Here is a 20,001-nt window from a genome sequence, read left to right on the forward strand (position 1 = left end):
TTAATAATCAGAGAAGTATAAGTATAGGTTTTACAAGTGTAATTAGCCATCACCCGTGGATTCGAGATAGTCGACACTTATGACAAGGTATTTATCCCTTCAAATTTTGTTGCTCTTACGCTTAACTTACAGGATTTCATCTCATTCCTGACTGTAAAGGCGGATTCCCACTGAGGTCGCTCGAAATTTCGCGTTTGTTTAAAACGCGTTAACGCGGATGTATTTCAAACGTTTCACGCGAAAACCATTCACACACGAATTTTGCTTCCCGCTGGAGTCGCGTGAAAAAAGTGTAATTTTAGTTTTGAATGAAAAAAAAATAACAAGAAAAACTAATAGTCAAAATGGGTTACAGAAATTTTTCTGAAAAGAAAGCAACAAGGGGACTTCCATAATGTGTTAGTGGACTCCAAGATTTCGGATCACAGGGGTAGATTTTGCAAAGACTTAAGCCGAGAAGGTCATCGTATTCAATGGCTCATAATGATCAAGCCCGAATGTTGATGGAGAATTTTTGTACTAATAATTTAACAGTAATTAGTTCAATACAACTCTACCCAATAATATTCACTCACTATCCGTATTCGGGCTCGGGTTCATTCACAAAATTTTTATGGGCTCAATTTGAGCTCAAGCTTGCTCTAATATCTTTCGTGGGCTCACCTCGGGCTCAATATTGATAGTATTTCAGGCTCACCTAGCGGGGTTAGTCAATTTAGTAGGCTCAAACTCGAGCTTGGTCTCATATTGCTGGAGAATATTTCTTTCAGGCAGTGTAAATGTTGAAAAAAAAAATCATTTTAGAGCTATGTTTACGCAATAAATGCAAAACTAGAATTTATATTTACTATCCAAAAGACTTGCACTGCTATTGTATTAAAAAAACTTCAAAAACGTCATCCACAAAAATTAAGTCTAAATATTACTTAGTTGTACTTATTAATTTACAAAAATATTTAAAGCTCAACCTGTCTATGTTAAAATTTAACCATACCATGCTGCTAAATAGTCCAAAAATATGTTTTCTCTTCATTTTAAGTTTGTTATTTACATAAATTAAGCTGCCCAATCATGATTTTAATACAGTGTTGCGATCACTCCCAAACTGACTTATATTCACATTCACAATATTCTAAAAACTATCAGCACAAAAATATCTCTGCGTATGTAATGACTTTCGCACTATTTCTTGAAATTTGTTCGTTTGCGAATGATGATGACTTTATTTCAGAATCGAAGTGAAAACTTTTTAAATCTATAGTGAAAATTTGTGTAATATTTAAAATGTAAACAATAAAAGATGTAAACTTTTGTTAGAATATTAATAATATAAATTTTTGTTAGAATATTTATAAAGTAAACCATGGTTGGAATATCAATAATATAAATTTTTGTTAGAATATTTATAAAGTAAACCATGGTTGGAATATCAATAATATGAACTTTTGTTTATATGTAAAACTTTGCTAGAATGGAAACTTTTATTAGAATAATTATAATGCAAACTTTTGTTAGAATAATTATAATGTAAACTTTTGTTAGAACAATAACAATGTAAACTTTGTTAGAATATTTATAATGTAATTTTTTGTTAGAATATTTACAATGTAGACTTTTGTTAGAATGTTTATAATACAAACTTTTGTTAGAATATTTATAATGCAAACTTTTGGTGAGTAGGATTATTTATAATGCAAACTTTTGTTGGGTTGGATTATTTTTAATGCAAACTGTTGTTGGGTTGGATTTTTTATAATGCAAACTTTTGTTGGGTTGGATTATTTATAATGCAAACTTTTGTTGGGTTGGATTATTTATAATGAAAACAAGATTTCTTAACGTAAAATACTGTTTACGTTTTCGGGAATATCATAAGAAGCCATAGAAATATTTTGTTTTATTATATTATATTTCATATTACTTTAAGATCCTTAAGCTCTATGATTATAATGAGGCCTCAAACAGTATTGAGATGAGCTTTTAATTTACAACTATACTTGACATACTACTAATTTTTTTAAGCTATGCTAACCACCAAAAGCAAGATTGCAACTGTGAGCCTAAAGGTAATGTATAGTAAAGTAAAATTATCACAGCATTTTTGTGGCCGCCAAACTGCATAAATGCCTCAAATCTTTGGGGCATTACCACTTATGTTCAGTTTCCCGACAGATTTTTAAGGGGTTCTGTAGATTGCGGTTGTTTCAACCCCACTGCGTCTCTTAGTAATACTTTTTGTTGATAGAAATCAATTCTCCGATGAATACGAAAGTTGAAATAGCGAGACCCATTAGCCACAAGAATAGTGATCCACTGACAACTTCGATCGTCAAATTTGATATTTCCTCCGGAGGTCGTCTCCATATTGACATCTCGTAAATAATTTTCTTAGGTATTGATTTAAAGTGGATAAAGTTGCGTTCCATAATATTCATGACACTGTGATTGAAAAGATTAATTACTTATTCTAACTATTTGACGATTTTAATACGGGCTATTAAGAACAACTCAATTTTTTGTTACGGCCCGAGTACAGTAAGCTTAGAAGAGTACTAGAGGGCTGCAAAATGAAAAATTCATTGCCAAAGCCTGCCAAATGGTAAATTGTTCACAAACGCCACTGCTACCCTAACGCTATTTCTTTATTTTCAACACCTCCCTAACGCCACACTAAATTGCATTTCATTTTTGAAACGAATTGTGAAGTTTCACACGAAATCCAATCCCCACCAAAACCGATTGATAGATTAAAAAATCTTTCCAATCCCTGCCGAAGCCAATTGATAAACTAGACAATTTTTCCAATCCCTGCCAAGCCAACGAATATATGTATGGTAAAATCGAAAATTCCGTATGCTGTCGAAGCCATAGAAATATTCATAGTGACTGCCAAGGTGAGAGAGGCCGAGAAGCTTCTAATGTGAACTACAGTGGCTGTTATAAGCTTCTGATGCAAATTAATTAAAAAATTTAGTACTTACGATCTGATGGCCAATTCCTTGATATCTTGTCTGGTACGAAAGGACTTGATGTAAAGGAAAAAATATTCACTCCGATAACTATTAGCTCCAACGTAAAAATCCAGCTTGCGTTTTCCATTGCATTTGTATTCTGTCTGCATCAAATCATAAAGTTCACTCTTTGTAGTTAAGCCGAACCACGCTTTATTCTCGATGGCCGGATCGTATTCGCATTCAAACACTGCAATGGCGTCATTTACCATTATTCTAAACCTGCATATTGTCATTTTCGGATCGAAGTATTTGTAAGCGTTTGTGGGCTGAAATGGAAAACCATAAATATCATTTTAAATTATATTTGTTTCTTTCCATTTAACTCACTGGCATTTCCATGTTGCAAAAAAAGGTTGTCTCAGAGAAGAAATCATTAAAACTCAGATGAATTCGTTTAGTCGTCATGTTTATAATATCACTTAAGCTGTCAACTACCAAGTATTCTTTAAGAGCGAAATTGGTTTTCATGTGTCCAGACATTTCGAACGTCAAAAGAAGAACCCCAAGTAGCCAAGAACTGCACAAAATTATCCAAGAAAGGTTCTTAGAAGTTCTCGTGAAAGCTGGAAATCCATATCGTTATATTAAGAAGTGTTAAAACTGTAAGAAATTACATTAATTATTCAATTCTTATAATTACATTTTCCAAAAAATGTGGAAAGCATTTCTAGTAGCAACAAAATCATTTCGGAAACATGAAATGTTCTTCTCTTTTTGAAGCCAATCTTATCCCTGGTTTTCCAGAGCAAGAGACAGAAAAGTATAATAGAGGATAGCAGAAGAACGCCTGCCTGTTTTAATTAAATTTGATGTAACATAAATCTTTGGGATAAAATCAAGTTCAAAAATAATTTCTCAATACTCTGTGTAGTTGACAGTATGCTTAGGTAGTACAATACCTTTCAATGCGCTAAGGCTATACATACAAAGCGATGTGAAGACTACACCTTTTTACATGTCGTTCTTTACCTACACGAGTTGGAAGCTGATTGGATATCTATTCATAACAAGTTTCTTGACATTCTTGTACAGGAGCTCCACAAACATACTTCGTCACATACACATCACACAACTTCTCCGCATAACTCTGTTTGATTTTTACATAACCACTTGAAGTAAAAAGAGTTGGAAAAAAACAAGAAACATGCGGTGAAAGAAAAAATTCATCGTTTAAAAAAAAGGCATTGGTAGAATATGGCTGGTTTTATGGTTCCGAATCCATGATATTAGAATTACGTAAGCTAATATTTATTAAGTTTATAGAAATGGTTTATGATCATCCCTTTAATATAGTTTTCCAATTTACGTTTCTATGATACATTTTCGAAATTTCGAATTTAACTATTTGGTTTGGATACACACTGAATGAAATTACGCCAAAAAAGAAAAAGCTGTTCTACATACCAATATGCTTAGTATTTTTATATCGACCAAATATGTATCAAAGTTAAAATTCACTAACTTTCCAGCCTATCATTAGGAACTCTAGACTTGTAGTTTCTTTTATGACTGGATTAGAAATAGTGATGGCTTCCTCATAATCGAAGAAAATTGGCGCGTGACTTGTTCGACGTTTCAAAAAACTATATTCCAACAATTTACCAAGAGGAAAAGCTCTTCCCTCAATGTGCAAAATCTGAGTAAAAATGTATACTCTTGAAAATAGAACATATAGATAAAAGTTTAAGTTTATGATTCTGTAATTTTTATGTATTAGTTGCACTTGTACTTACGTTGTCCGAGAGATTGGCATAATTCTTTACTTGCAATTTTCTGCATGCCACAGTTTTATTAAGGATTAAATTATTTGCCAATTCAGACTTTTCCTAAGCAAACATTTTTAAATTTATTATATTTATTTATTTATATGTAACACTCGCCTTTTGAGCCTTATTAATAAAAAAATTTGACGAACGGCCCAAATATTAAGAGGCACTTTAGGGCAAGCGTCTCTATGTACAAACCATATTATTTAAAGGACTCACAGCGAATTTATATACTTCAGCACTCAACTTGCATCCGCATAAACAAATTAAGTTCCTATTTGAAATTAATAAATTTTGTGTAAGGGATTAATTAATAAATAGTTTTGAACTTTTAACCGTCCATGCACTTACCTTACTGCTAAATAGTCGATGATATATTCTCTCTCTTCGTGGTAATACTTCATCTTAAGAAAAAATTTGTAATCTGAATTTTAATGAATGTTCCGACAACTCTTTGACTGAATAAATTCGATTTCACGTTATTTCCTATATCAACTTAAACGTATAAAATTAGCATAAGCATTAGAACTAATCGTACTTTACAAATTTTTGATTGTTTATGAGAGATGATGCTACTTTTTTATCCTTTTGAGTAGTGTAAAACTTATTACCTTCTATGTGTAGGGTTGGTAAATTCTTAAAGTCGCAAATGCTTTGCAAATTTTCTGGACAACGCCCTAAATATTTGTAAGTACTTTTAGGTTACCAACAGTTTGGTTTATGTCACGTCTTAATTTCCGGACTATGGAAAATTTGGATCCAATCGCCGAGACGAAAATGCGTTTAAAGTCTCGATCAATATCATTCTGTTCTAATTATTCAACAAAACGCAACTCTCAAGAATTTTTTATTCCGTAAAACTAGAAACCAATTAAAGGTATACTTAAATTAACCTCCAGTCTCATCAGGAATGTATGGAGGGGTTGGAATGGCTAACGCCAAATCCTAATCGGCGTGAAATGATCTTGGAAACAACTGGCGTGGCTTAATTTACGCTAGTGACGTCATAGCCTGACGTAAAAATCGCATTTACCACTTAAATTATTTTTATTCATTCATTGGCTGACAAAAAAACTTGTTTGCTATAATTCTCCACCCTCTACCCTAGGTCCTCTGCCTAGGCTGAGAGAATCGAATATGAACTCGAACGGCGGTGAATCAGCGCGTTTAACTTTAAAAAATCTAAAAAGTCACTTCTGCCATTTTAACGAGTCATGAGACTCATGACATTTTTCGACTTCGGTAGACAGCTAAACAGACGTAGGGGGAGGGGCTACACTTCTCAAAATAAAAAAGGACTCACCTTATGTTTCCACCATCAAGGGTACAACGAGTGCCCCCTTAGCCATTCCAGCCCCTCCATACATTCCTGGTCTCATATAAAACCGTGAAAGAAACTTTGAAAGGTTGTTTTGGTATTCTTGCTTTTAGACTTCAGTAAATAAATAAATAAATATTGTCATATTGCACTGATTATTGAACTTAAAACTTGTAAATAATCTGTAGATATATTGTAATGAATAGTTAGTGCACAATCTTGTTAAAAAATGGGCCATATGCGAATCTATAAATGTTTTTTAACATTTTTATGATCGATTCATATCCCTTTAGAGTAATCAAAATAACCAATGTATATTTACATAGACTATAAACAAAGCCTTGCTTTTAATTAGAAATATTCATTAGCATTTACAACACGTCCAAGTACTTGTTTCTACGAAATGAAATTTTCGCTTTTCGTTTTAGCTTAAAGGAAATATAAGAGAGAAAATTCCTCATTAATCTCAGGTAACATTTTACTGTAATTACAATTAGCGATTATTTTCAAACTTGCAGGCATTGAAGTGCAATCATTTTTACGATTTTTTTATTCTCCCTTGAAACGTTTCCGGGACATGACTTCTATTCCCTAAATGAAGGTAGTTTACAAATAAAGTCTGTTAAAAATCAATAATGCTGGGAACAAATATACAAAACTCATGAATTTGCGTCTCTAAGGTATTTCGGGCCATAGGTTCAATGCAACTTTTATATTGCAGTGTGTTCTAATTTCTAGTGAGTCACCTATACCACGGCCGAACTAGATTCAAGGAGCCGCGCCGGTGTTCGGCCCCTTTAGGTTGAGGGGAAGGGGGTAGGAAATGTTTTTGGAACTCGACCAATTTTTTTCTCTCTAGTTTTAGCGCGTGGGAAGCGGCGTAAAATCCTCAAATTTGTTCACTAGTGCCAGGATCTATTACCAATGCTAGAGCCCTTCACTTCTAGTCTCATACCACTTCTGATACTTCTAGTATCATACCACTTCTGCCTATACCTAAGAGGTAATTTTTGTTAGGGAGGGGCTATTGGACGTTTTAACAAAATTTTCGTTTACAATTTTCATTTACACCAAACTACACTTCGAATTACAGAGATTAGAGCATTTCTATCCATTATCCACGTTATTTTATCTTTATCCATACCCGAAAATTACCCACTGAACTTACGTGTTAAATCGTATTATAATCCACAACTTTATTTATAAATAATCGGTTATCCACCAATTTGTGGATAATGGATAGATTATGCCGAGCTCTAACAGAGATTGACATGAAAAGGAGCCTAATGTGGTTTAACTAAACTACAAAGGATATGGATCATGAAGAAACCATGCTATTGTATTTTTCTTTTAGCTAATATTTTGCGATTTATAATTAGTTCGTTTTCTTTTCGTTTCCCTAATTACCTTATGGAAATTTGGCGAGAGTCTCTTATTTCTCGCTAATATTCGGAAAAACTATAGAATTGTGATATTTCTAATTTAGGTGAAATAACATTATTTACAGATCTTTTTGTTTCCTTTTTTCATACATATTTTTTCATAAACATATTTTTCTGTTTTTAGTCAGCATAACAGTGTTAGATAACAACACTCACATTTATAATAAAGACGACCGATTGCAATTTATTACTATGTCGATGTTATTTCAATTATGTAAATAATGACTATAGGTAGTAAAGTGAAACTATTTACAGCAGTAATTGGGTAAGGTTTTTTAAGAATTATAAATGCTCGGCTTTTTCCAGGATATCTTCGAATATATAACACAACTTGCATCATTTTGCAAGATTCCCTCGAACTATTCTTCCTCAGCAAACTGCATTACTATAATTCAAAAGGTTAGTGAATGAATTTTCACAAATATATGATAAAATTATATATATATATATACTAGCTGTTACCCGCGGTGTCGCTCGCGTGTAATAAGAACTTCCATCAAAATTATATAAAGAATAGGTAGATTTTACTGATGACTAATATTTTTGTAGCACCCTAGGAGCGAAGGCGCTCGGCGTTGCCCGTCAGCCCGCCGGGACATTTTTTATTACTTTTCATGCGGACATTATTCCACAAAGAAGAGTTTTAAATTTTCATATAAAAAGATGGCAACAAATCGAACCCAAAAGACCATTCAGCCCGTCTATAGGTTAAAGGAAACCAGTGTACTAAATATTTGTGAAATCGGTTGAAACGCGCGGACTTTGTTGCATAGAGAAGATTTTTTTGCATTTCTGGGCGCCATTTATTAAGATGGCGGCGGATTGGAAAAATATTTCTTAGCACGCGCCTACTACTTATGAGTAACGGTCCTGCAAGTTTTCAGCCTTCTAGGGCAAGCGGTTTGGGCTAGGCGTTGATTATCAGTCAGTCTGTCAGTCAGTCAGGACTTTGATTTATATAGATATAGATAGATAGATATAATATAAATTTTCATAAATTTCTCAATGAAAAGTAACAATTATACAGGTATTTTAGTCCACTAACTTAATAACAAAGGCCAGAAGAAATAACAGAAAGTGAAGCAGTCTGATTAGCAAAGATCACGTGTAATCACGTTGTTTCTGATTTAAAGGCTAAATCAGAAGCCTTTTCGATTCAACAGGGGTAATACTTTAACGACCATCTCGGTATACGTCGCCTGCGCTGTAAAGGGTGAGCAAAAACGGCAATGATTTACCCCCTTCTATGTCGTAGGGGTTATTTCAATCTCGGCTTCTTCCATACTGTTATTTCTATTTCGCTTTGTTATTATTGGTCAATAATAATAAGAAACAAGAAAAAAACTAAAAACAAAACAATTTAGACAATAGAATAGAAAAGGGTAAATTTTTACGAAGGTACATATTTATATTTTTATCCAAATTAATAATATTATTTCCTTCACTTTATATATGAACCGTTTAATACTATTAAAAGCTCCGATATAAAGGGTAGGATATTATACAACATCGAGAATATAGAATTTGGTTTTCTAGAGGTGTTACACTTTTCAACACTAAGTGCATCTTTTGATCTAGTATAGCGTTTTGTTAGCTCTGGTAGTAAAGAAGTAATTTGATAATAAATCTTTGAGTATTAATGTTAAAGGGAATGCGAATTTACAATTTCATATCATATTTTACCACGAAAGTGGTATTATGTTACGCTTTCGAGTCTCTACATTCAAAATATCGAGCTTTTAATATAATTGAACCAAAGTTTCTATTTTTAAAATACATCATCATGATGTCACACAATGACATCACTATGACGTGGGGAAAAATAGCGCGGGAATCCTATAGGCGTTTCGAGCTTCTCGCCCTCGTTCTCGCCAGTCTAAACTCTGGGTCTGATAGAGGAGAGAGTGGCACCATCTCACGTGAAAAATATATCTGCGACGTCGGCCTACGGGAAACGTTTTAGCCTTTCATAAAAAGTGGATTTCAAATAATTTCATATGAAGCATTTCCAAATGCATATTGCCAAATAACCAGAAATCGGAGAATTAAAAGCTCGATATTTTGAATTCACAAAAATTAATTTTATCTTTTGTTATATAAATCAGGAGGAGGCTTCTCATTCCCTTTAAAGGGGCTAACCGGACCTCTCCCGAGGCAGTCTGCCCTTAGTTCAGGGGGAAAACACCCAGCTCTTTGGCCATAAGGAATGGCGCCACCGTCGCGGTGGGCGGGTAAGCACTATGCTAACCAACAGTTTGACCCCCCCTCACCCCAACAGCTCCGGTTAGCCCCTTTTATGTCACTACTTCCGTCATTGCATCAAATTTCACTGTATGCCATTGAAGCATTCACTTTATTTTTTAAGGATTGTAAACATTTCTCCGATCAATACAAAGCTTGAAATAGCCAGTCCCATTAGCCACAAGAAAAAAGCCCCACTGACAACTCTGATTGTCAAAGGTGATGTTTCCTCCGGAGGTCGTCTCCATCTTGTCATCTCAAAAATAATCTTCTTCGGTATTGACTTATAGTGGATAAAGTTGCGCTCCATAATATTCATCACTCTATAAATAATACAGAAATTATGTCCCATACCTCTGTCTTTTTATAGGATCATTGAATCCGGAGAATATTTATAAACCCTAGCAAATAGTGGAGATATTCGCTGGCGACCAGTCTATCATATTTTTCGTATTCTCAGTAGCTCGTTGTTGTTATGCAGGGATTTACAGCGCTTGAATTGTAGTTAAATGAACAGCCACAAATACTTCTAAAAACGATGGGGTCAGTACAAATGGTAGGCGTAGGATCTGCTAGTTTTGGATCTTACGGAAACTCAGCAGTAGTACACGGAAATTATTTCTAAACTTTAAGGTAGAAACTGATAACGTATTAAGTTACGAACATTTGCTTTGTAAATCCGGTTAATAATGACATTGACTTCTTCACTTACAGGCTCCTCTTTTAATTACTTTACTACAAGTGTTTTAAAAAGTCTTCCCAAGCGTTAGGGGAAGTATATAGACTGTTTGCTTCAGAATGTTTCCACGTAGTTTACCAAAAACTCTTAACTTTTTGATCCACATTTCATCAGAGAAAATCAACACACCCAACAGTTCATCTTTATAATATAATTTGAAATGATGGTACTTAAGGATTACCTCTTTTGGTACTCAGTTTTTTGCAAAACCATTATTCAACTGAATGGGCAATTTTTCTATTCGTACATATGAGTAATTATTAAATTTTGACCAGTAAAAATGACTCATTAAAGAAAATTCCGATACTAAAACGTTCCGGCTATCTACTTTGTTCAACATGTCATTACCATAATACTAGAAAATACTTAATATGCTAAGATAAACCTTAAGCACCATTTTATGGATAATTTTTTTGGGGGGTTTCTTTCTCTACCATGATGTCTTTTGGCAATTAACATAGATAATATTCTATTGCAGCTCCTTTTAAGGTTAGCTTGCAGTGTAGTACTTCTTATTCAATCATAGTAAACGCGAATAAATATTTCTCTCTGTTCAAAGAATTAATAACCTGCCAGTGATGAACTTACGATCTGATGGCCAATTCCTTGATGTCTTGTCTGGTGCGAAAGGACTTGATGTAAAGGAAAAAATATTCTCTCCGATAACTATTAGCTCCAACGTAAAAATCCAGCTTGCGTTTTCCATTGCATTTGTATTCTGTCTGCATCAAATCATAAAGTTCACTCTTTGTAGTTAAGGCGAACCATGCTTTATTGCCGATAGGCGGATTGTATTTGCAATTAAGCACTTCAATCACGCCTTCTCCAATAATCATAGAATAGCAGATTGTCATTTTTGGATCGAAATATTTGTACGCGTTCGTGGGCTGAAATGGAAAAAAAAATTAATCCAAGGGACACAGCACTTCCTCTATGTTAAATATCTTTCTACTTTTGGTTTTTTTCTTAACTCTATTATGTTTCTAAAGTTTGTATAAACTGATCAAGAGCGTCCATGGTTGCTTTTCCCTGGATAAAATAGTTCGTCCAATATTCGTGGTTAATGTTTGTAAACTTAGTAAAGACGGTTTTAGGTTATTCTATTGTTTTTCTCAGCAATTTATGAATTATTAATGACCACACATGTTGAGCCATGAGTTAATAATATGTTAGCTCCCTATAAGTTACTCAGGCAATTCATTTTTATACTCCAGCGATTTCTCCCGCGCCGCCGGCTTCCCAATTATATGCGACGCTCTGCGGCCGCCACGTGAACGAAAATCATATTTACTCTTCTTTCCGGTATTTCCCCGGACGCGCGTGTAGTGGAAGCTAGCCAATGATATCGGAGCTATTTAAGCAGCCGAATATTTCGCTCAGTAGCCTCGGTTGAGAAAACAGTTATTAGATCAGTGGATTGGATTTAGCTCAGTTGTATAAATGGTTTTAGAGTTTATACCTCTCTGAGTGAGGATGACGTCATGGAGAAGTATTGGGGTTTACGTATCTGAGTGTCTGTCTGTCACAGCGTTGGCAAATTGGAGCAAACATATTCACAATATCCGGACCACGTTCGCAGTTCACAGAAAGCAATATTGGCTACTACTCCATTAACATCGTTAGGATTAAGATGTACGCGGCGATCGTCTTGATTTACGAGTAACGTCTAGCCTCTTAATGGCAGGGCTTCCACCAAAGGTTCACGCAATTACGACTTATCTTATCATTTATTGGGAATAAATCACTTATATACCCTAAATGTAGAAAAATTATGAAAAAGGTGTTGGCCAGATGTCAGACGTTAACAACAGCTATGTTTAAATCGATTTTAGGAATGACCTTTCTTTTAACTACTTAACTAGAATTAACGAGAATTAAGGTAAATTACAGACGATTAAAATGATTAATATGAATTACATTTATTCAATCATTTAAGAAAAACCTCTTTGTTGGGTTTATAGCAGTCGTCTCGACTCGGAGAGTTTTATTTTGCTTTCCTAACTTGTTTAATTTTAACCAGAGATATTAAGTGATACCACATTATGCATTGACTTTCATCTATATCTTTAACATTACTGAAGGGCGGGATAATTATAACTCTTAAAGATTATTTTTTTGCAATATTTCACATTATCCTGGTGATGGTCATATTCAAAATACCTTTGAGCACCTGGAACGTGTAGCGTACCCCCAAGAATGCGAGCAGGCCGACCTACCCGAGCACCTTCCTATCAAGTGCTAAGGGCTATCATCTTTTAAAATTGTGGTCCAAAAGTCATAAAATGTCCCAAGGCTAGTCTCTCTAAAAATCTTTAAAACAACCTAAGCGCTATTTTCGATCATTGTTTGCGATCTATACGGTAATTGCATACAGTCTATATTCTCTAAAAAATAAAGAATATCCTGAAATTGTTTTCAAAAAACCATGCATTAGGCGAGAATAGGTCTAACTTTAAAAAATAAAAATGGAAAACGAAAGACATCCTCAACGGTTCGTCAACCATTGGACGGAATCCCATAGGGTAGAAATCAAATTCAGCCGAAATAAAAACAAATGTGTCCCATTGATCAGGAATTAATTCCCTTTGAAAAGAAAATGATTCCTTTTGGGCAGAAGTACAAAAGAGGCACTTTCCCAAAGAATAGAAATTTAATTTCAATTAAACAGAATAGTATAACTAGCACCCATTGCTTTTAAGGAAAGCTCGATGGTGGCTCACATTGAATGGTCAAGCCATAGCCGCCTTTATTAATAATAAAGGCGGCTATGGTCAAGCGCAAAGTAACAAAGCCCCATTATTATTTGAGCATATACTATGAAAAATGTGTCAACAAATTATAAGAGCCAATATTTTTGGTCAATTTGGCAATGAATTATTTGGTCATATATTTTTGAAAAGTTGACAACTAATTATCAGGGCCTATAATTTGGAAAAGGTGGCAACTTATTAGCGAATGCGAGTTGACATATTTAAATTTAGTTCACAAACCTAACAGAACCTCTCCTGTCTTAATGTTCAATAAATCCTTATTAATATCAGAAGTAAGATAAGGGACTAGAAGTATCGAGGAAACCAAATTCTTTACTTGGCAAAAGTGAATATTCTTGATAACACACCAACGGTTGGCCCTCTGGTATCGGTTTTTGAATTTTCCCTTCAAAACGTGAGACGCTCGCGGCGGTAGACAGCCAAACTAGATTCAAGCAACCGCGCCCGTGTTCCGCGGCTTCAGGTTGAGGGGAAGCTGGTAAGAAATTTCTTTGGAGCTCGACCAATTTTTAGCCATATCGTTTGATGTACATCTAACTCTGGGGGTATTAGTTTGGCTTGGTCTGAAGAAGAAGAAGAAGAAGTATCGTTCGTCTTTTTAAAGGGAGAGTGAAAAGAGGGATTTTTGATTTTTCAAGGGTGGGGATTATGATTTGCCTATAACAATGCGAATGTACAACGCACAATTTAATGAAGGCACTTAGAGTGAAAAGGGATAAATTGTGTTAAGGTGATATTTTTCATTAATTGGTGATTTTAAAGGCTTATGATCTATCTCTAACAGTACAATACGGATGCACTGTGAAAATATTAATATATGTAGTGCTTTATGAACACACAAATTTATCTAATTGCCTTACCTAAAACGAGAAATTTCATTCTCTCTTTAAAATTTCTCATACTTTAAGCCATGAATTTTCTAAGAATCCGAACTTTCTATACAATTAAGAAGTGAAGTTGGGTGTTTTACCGAATTCTTTCTCTTTCAAACGCTTCTGGGTATAAGTTCATGTTAAAAGTTTATAAGACGCGATATGTTGCGTCGGCATAAGTCTATGTTCTAAACTCATCGGGGAGTAATCACTAAAACTATCAAATTAATTAGACGCGATAAGTATACGTTGGCATAAGTTTATGTTGTAAAGTTAAATGAGCTTTAAGCGTTTGATCATTTTAGCATTGCTAAAGGTAACTTATCGAGAGGATAATCACTAAAATATTACAATTACAGCATAAGTAAATTTATACGGGCAATAATGTTATCACTGTTTAGGGTAGGGCGTCGAGGGGCTATTCACTATGATTTTATGCACGGTATATCATTTAAGCATTTTATTCATTACGGTAAGGTATAGAGGGGTTATCCACTCATTAGGATAGGGTATAGAGGGGCTATTCACTCGAACGATGTGGCTACTATTACGAGCCCTTGGGTCGTCTTGTTTTCTCTCTTTTCTTCTAGTCCCTTATCCTTTGTGTCGTTTAAAAACCTAAATTACCCCACCCGTCTTGTTAGTTGAATCTTTATTCTTATTTTTACACTTGCTAGCTTAAACAGAGTTTTACGACAATTGCGTTTATCTTCTCCAGGGATTGAATCCGAGTCTCTGAATTGGAATCCTTACGCTATACCACAGTACTGTCGATTTCGGTCAATTTGGACGTTTCATCTCAAATGGATTTCTATTGACTGGGAATTCTGGTTTCTGATCAATGGGCATATACCATTCAAAGTATAAATTCAACTGCGGTATTCTGCAGGGCCGGTAGGTTCGAGACAAACTATGACGGCCAGGGAAAAACGGCCATGGACACCTTTGATCAGTTGACTAGGCTTATCAAAACATTTTCATAGAAATTCAAATTCCATAGAGAAAGTGCAATGTCCTTTCAACTTATATTTTGAACTATTTTGAATATCTCACTGGTAATTCCGTGTTACAAAAAAATGTTGACTCAGAAAAGTAATATCGAAAACCTAGATATACGCGATTAATGGTCATGTTTAAAACATCACTTAAGCTGTCGACTACCAAATATTCTTTAAGAGTGAAATTTGTTTTCATGTGTCCTGACATTTCAAAGGTCAGAAGAAGAGTTCCGAGTAGCCAAAATCCGCACAAAGTTTTCCACAAAACGTTATTAGATAGTCTACTGAAAGCTGGAATTACATCATTAAAAATTAAGAAATAAAGCAATTCTAAAATTACGCTAATTTGAAAGTGCAGTCAATTACATTTTCCAAAAAATGTCGAAAGCAATTCAAGAAACAAGAGAAATATTTTCGAACTAAGAAATGTTCTTTTCCTTTTGAAGACAATCTTGTCCTTGGTCTTCCACAGCAAGAGAAAGAAGAGTAAAACTGCCGTTACCAGGAGAATACTCGCCTGGTAAATTAAATATAATATCAGTTAGTAATAGTATCCTAGTAAATAATCCTACTAATAAGTAAACCGAGTCAGCTCGACTCGAATCACTCGGTTATTTTTTTAAAGCTCGCTTTGCTCTGCTCAAAACTTATCTTATTATTAACATACTTTCCAGTCTATCCTAAGGAACTGCAAACTTGTGGTTTCTTTTATGACTGGATTAGAAATAGTGATGGCTTCCTCATAATCAAAGAAAATTGGCGTGTGATTTGTTCGATACTTCAAAAATACTTTTTCCAAAATTTTACCAAGAGGAAAAGCTCTTCTCTCAATGTGCAAAATCTGATAAAAGAAATGTACTTTCAAATCAAGATACAATTTATTATTTTATCTATCAATTTATTTTATACTCACTTTATTCGAAAGATTCGCATATTCTTTTACGTTTAAATTTCTGCATGCCTCAGTCTTATTCAATTTTAATTTATTGGCAAAATCAGACTTCTCCTAAGCAAATATTCTTGAACTTTTAATTCAAAAGCTTATGAAACACGAAACTTTAAGCCTTGTTTTATACCAAAAAATCAACTAAAACACAAATTTTAAGAGATAGTTTGGCGCAAAAACAGCCTCTAGATGAAAACACCATATTATTCAAAGCGCACTTACAACGAATTTATAGACTTGAGCACCCAACTTGCATCCACATAAACAAATTAAGTCCCTACTTGAAAATATTAAATTATATGTAAGGGATCAATTTATAAATAGTTTTACAACTTTAGCCGTCCACGCTATTACCTAGCTCCTAAATAGTCCATGATATATTGTCTCTCTTCAATGTAATACTTCATCTTGAGAGAAAAATTTGTGATCAGAATTTTAATAGATGTTTCGACCGCTGGTTGAATTCGATTTCACGAAAGTTCAAAAATCAAATAATAAGTAAAAAAACTAGCATAAGTATAAAAACTACTCGTGCTTTCTAAATTTTAGTTCGTTTTGAGAGTAATGTCGCTTTTATTTTTATTTATTTTTTTAGTCCTTTTACTTTTATCTCATTTTAATTCAGCTTCCACTAGAAAATATAGAAAATTACGCAATAAGTGATATCACTTATTACGTTACACACTCTGTGAAATGGAAGTGTTAAAAATTCGATAAAGGGCGGGTGAAATGGAAAATCAAGTTCTTTTTTATCGATTTTTCTACCAATTATAAGACCAATCTGCATAACGAAACATCAAAGAAATAACACCTAATGACTTTACAATTACAATTAATTTGACATTTCCTGGATAATTTTAAATAAGTATCTCCGACCAATCTCGTAATGCATTGCCTTTTTACTAACAAAAGTCTCGTGGCACGCTCCGCGTCTCATGAAATTTATCGCGAGATTTGATAAAATTTGAGCTCAATGTGTGATAGTGGTGGAGCGTGTCACGAGAATTTTGTTAACAAATAGGCAGGGAGTTACGTGATTTGTCGGAGGTACTTATTTAAAATTATCCATGTAATCTCAAACTAATTTGATTTTAAAACTATTAGGAAGCATTTCTTGTATGTTTCACTATGCGGATTGATCTTATAATTAGTAGAATAATCGAAATTAAATCACTTGATGTTACTTTTCATCCTCACTTTAAAAGTGTGTGAATTTGGAATACACTTTTTATACACCGTAAAATCACCCAAAAGACAGCTTCATTACCTTGAGTTTTTGCAGCCAATCTAAGTTAAAATTCGGTGTAAAATAATCTTTTAAAACAAAGCTTAAAATTAAAGATGGAAAATTATATTATCGCGGTTAGATATTCAATTAATGGTTTTATTAAACCAGGTCTTCCATTTCTATTAATTTTCAATCCACACAAAAACAAAACATTAAAAAATCTTCATTTTTCATATTAAATAAAAATTTGTTAGTTTTAATTTAATATGAACAATGAAGATTTTTTTGAAGATAATATTCATGAAAGAAAACTATAATTAACTAATAAATGGGTCATCACACGGCATGGTACCTTAATAAAACACTGCTAAACGTGTTATGCGACCATTTAAATAGTGTTAAGCAACACTCTTAAAAGTGTTAAGCGCCTCTTTTAAAAGTGTTATTTTAAACTCTCAATGGTGCTATGCCGCCAGGCCATTTCTCTTTTGATAATTAGCATTACATGTCGCTGTTAGAATTTGTAGAAGAGTAATAATATTTACAATGAATTAAATGTGACTTAACGTCAAGTATATGCCATCCATAAACACTTCCTTAGTATTAAACGTTACTAAATCCACTCTCAGAGCGTACGTCTTTATTAATCATATATTTTTTCTCTCCATTTATGTATTAATAGAGCTCGGCATTTTCTATCCATTATCCACAAATTGGTCGATAACCGATTATTTATAAACTAAGTTGTGGATTATAATACGATTTGACATGTAAGTTCTGTGGATAATTTTCGAGTATGAATCAAGATAAAATAGCGTGGATAGATAATGCCGAGCTCTATTAATTGAAATTAAACCCTGAATTTAAATATATTTATTAGAAAGTTTTAACTTTGATGCTAAAATAACTCCACCATTCGGAAACGAAGAATTTTTAAGAATTAGTGCGACTGTGAATTCATAACACTAAAATTTTTGATGTGGTGATATTTTTGGAATTTTGTGAAAGGGGATCTACACAATTTAGGAATGATCGCGGCGCACTCAAAAATTAAATGTGTTTAATATCTTTAAAAGGTATTTGTTATGGGTTCAAATTTGGCACCCGTTCCACTTATTTCTGGATAATGGATAGAAAATTCCGAGCTCTACCTACTAATATGATTTTCAGATCGTAAAAGGATTTTGCTTACCCTTTAAAAACTTTTCCTTTTTGATTGTTTCGCTTTTGGTCTCAGATGTTTTGTACCACTAGATAATAGAAAATTTCTCTTTTCTTGAAGAGTTCATGTCCGTTAAAAATAGTTCATCTTAGTTTCTAAGCAAAACCTTAATTTTGAGTTTTCTAAAATTTCGACTGAACTTTGGTCCCGTTCTCTTATTTCTCATATTTTTCTTCTCCGACTGATATTTACAGATCTCTGATTTCTCAGCCAATCAATGTTAAAGTCATGCATTTAGGTTTGAAAGGAATAACTTGAGTATACAACACTTAATGGATGCTTTCCATTTCGCTTGGATATTAGCAGAATAAAAGGTTGTTTTTGCTTAATGAAAGTGCTTTTTAAAATAAAGTAGCTATTGTTTTATGAATGAATCGGACATGTTTACATCAGGCTTCCTAAGGTTTCCTTCGCTAATGTTTTTTTTCGTCTTTCTTTATTTAGTTAAAAGGTGACAAAATTAAACGAAATGTAGTAATTAAGCCCATATAGCTCTTAAGTTGTCATAAAAATCGGAAACAAAAGAAGTTGGGAATCGAAATTTTATTTCTCCAAGTGAAGGGTAATATTACCTCCCCAATTATTTTTCCTGAATTGGTCTATTCAGTTGCTATTTAATAAGTTGAGCATTGTAAAAAGGTCCTTTAAAACTAGCTTTGCAATGGCACACCGTTCTCTTAGAAAATAGTGCACTTCACTTATGAGATTCCAAGTGCAAAGCTCGTGGCATTGAACCGTAAAATGTTGATAAAGTTATTTTTGAAAATTCCAAACTTTGGTATAACATTTTGAAATTTTTGCGTACTTTTATAACAAAGTAGCGAATTGAATTTTCAATACTGATTATTGAAACAAAGTTGGGTGAAGAACTAGTAACTTCTCTGGTCCAAAAATATTAAAAGTATTACAAGACAGCTTTTATGTGAAAATTGTTTTTCCAGACAGCTCCGATTTCCCCGGAGTAGATAAAATTGGTGTTAATATTAGTGCAAGGCTCAATAAATAAATAAATGATCTCTTATTACAAAATGATTAGCATTTAATTATTCTTAAAAACTCTGACTACTGCCTCGCCATGTTTAGAGCCATCTGCTAGCCAGAACCCCTGAACCAGAACTCAAGGGAAAGTAGAACATCAATTACACAATTTTCACATTTGTGTATTTATATAATTTTAGTAAATCACATGCAAAGAGCCAGTAATCTGACTTTTTAAACGTTGTCAATATTCAACATAGAACTTAATTTACTTGTTTATATTTTTATCACCTTTATCGCGTGTTGGTTGACATGGTGAAAAAGCATGCAACATTAAATGACTATTTTTCATTCATTAGTTAAAAATAAAAATACGGTCCGAGTTCTCAAAACCTAAAACTATAAAATCGTTCGAAAATAATTTATTGGTATTATGTAAGTAACTTATGGAGCTTATCACAAGTAA

General features: G+C 33.6%; 2 protein-coding genes across 5 annotated transcripts; both read right to left on the minus strand.

Annotated features, from left to right (window-relative positions):
• Positions 1-1,937: 1,937 nt before the first annotated feature.
• On the minus strand, positions 1,938-4,610 carry LOC149708789 (uncharacterized). The gene is made up of 5 exons (XM_089862724.1): positions 4,419-4,610; positions 3,655-3,805; positions 3,342-3,577; positions 2,982-3,280; positions 1,938-2,439 (listed from the first exon to the last, which is right to left on the minus strand). The coding sequence occupies exons 2-5, from the start codon at positions 3,698-3,700 to the stop codon at positions 2,223-2,225; spliced, it is 798 nt and encodes a 265-aa protein (XP_089718850.1). The 5' UTR covers positions 3,701-3,805; positions 4,419-4,610; the 3' UTR covers positions 1,938-2,222.
• A 10,546-nt stretch (positions 4,611-15,156) lies between these two features.
• On the minus strand, positions 15,157-18,663 carry LOC149708790 (uncharacterized). Of its 4 annotated transcripts, XM_089862736.1 has the most exons (8): positions 18,528-18,663; positions 17,375-17,421; positions 16,462-16,738; positions 16,330-16,384; positions 16,075-16,167; positions 15,829-16,002; positions 15,528-15,678; positions 15,157-15,452 (listed from the first exon to the last, which is right to left on the minus strand). In XM_089862736.1, the coding sequence occupies exons 3-8, from the start codon at positions 16,512-16,514 to the stop codon at positions 15,199-15,201; spliced, it is 780 nt and encodes a 259-aa protein (XP_089718862.1). In that variant the 5' UTR covers positions 16,515-16,738; positions 17,375-17,421; positions 18,528-18,663; the 3' UTR covers positions 15,157-15,198. The 4 variants fall into 4 exon arrangements, with proteins under 4 accessions (XP_089718862.1, XP_089718890.1, XP_089718881.1 ...); XM_089862764.1 differs by lacking the exon at positions 17,375-17,421 and having other exon boundaries at positions 16,462-16,514; positions 18,528-18,649; XM_089862755.1 differs by lacking the exon at positions 17,375-17,421 and having other exon boundaries at positions 16,462-16,561; positions 18,528-18,639.
• Positions 18,664-20,001: the final 1,338 nt, after the last annotated feature.

This window comes from Phalangium opilio, unplaced genomic scaffold (assembly GCF_054372755.1).
Source record: "Phalangium opilio isolate 3A_F unplaced genomic scaffold, DU_Popi_V2 ptg000013l_1, whole genome shotgun sequence".
Lineage (NCBI taxonomy): Eukaryota > Metazoa > Arthropoda > Arachnida > Opiliones > Phalangiidae > Phalangium > Phalangium opilio.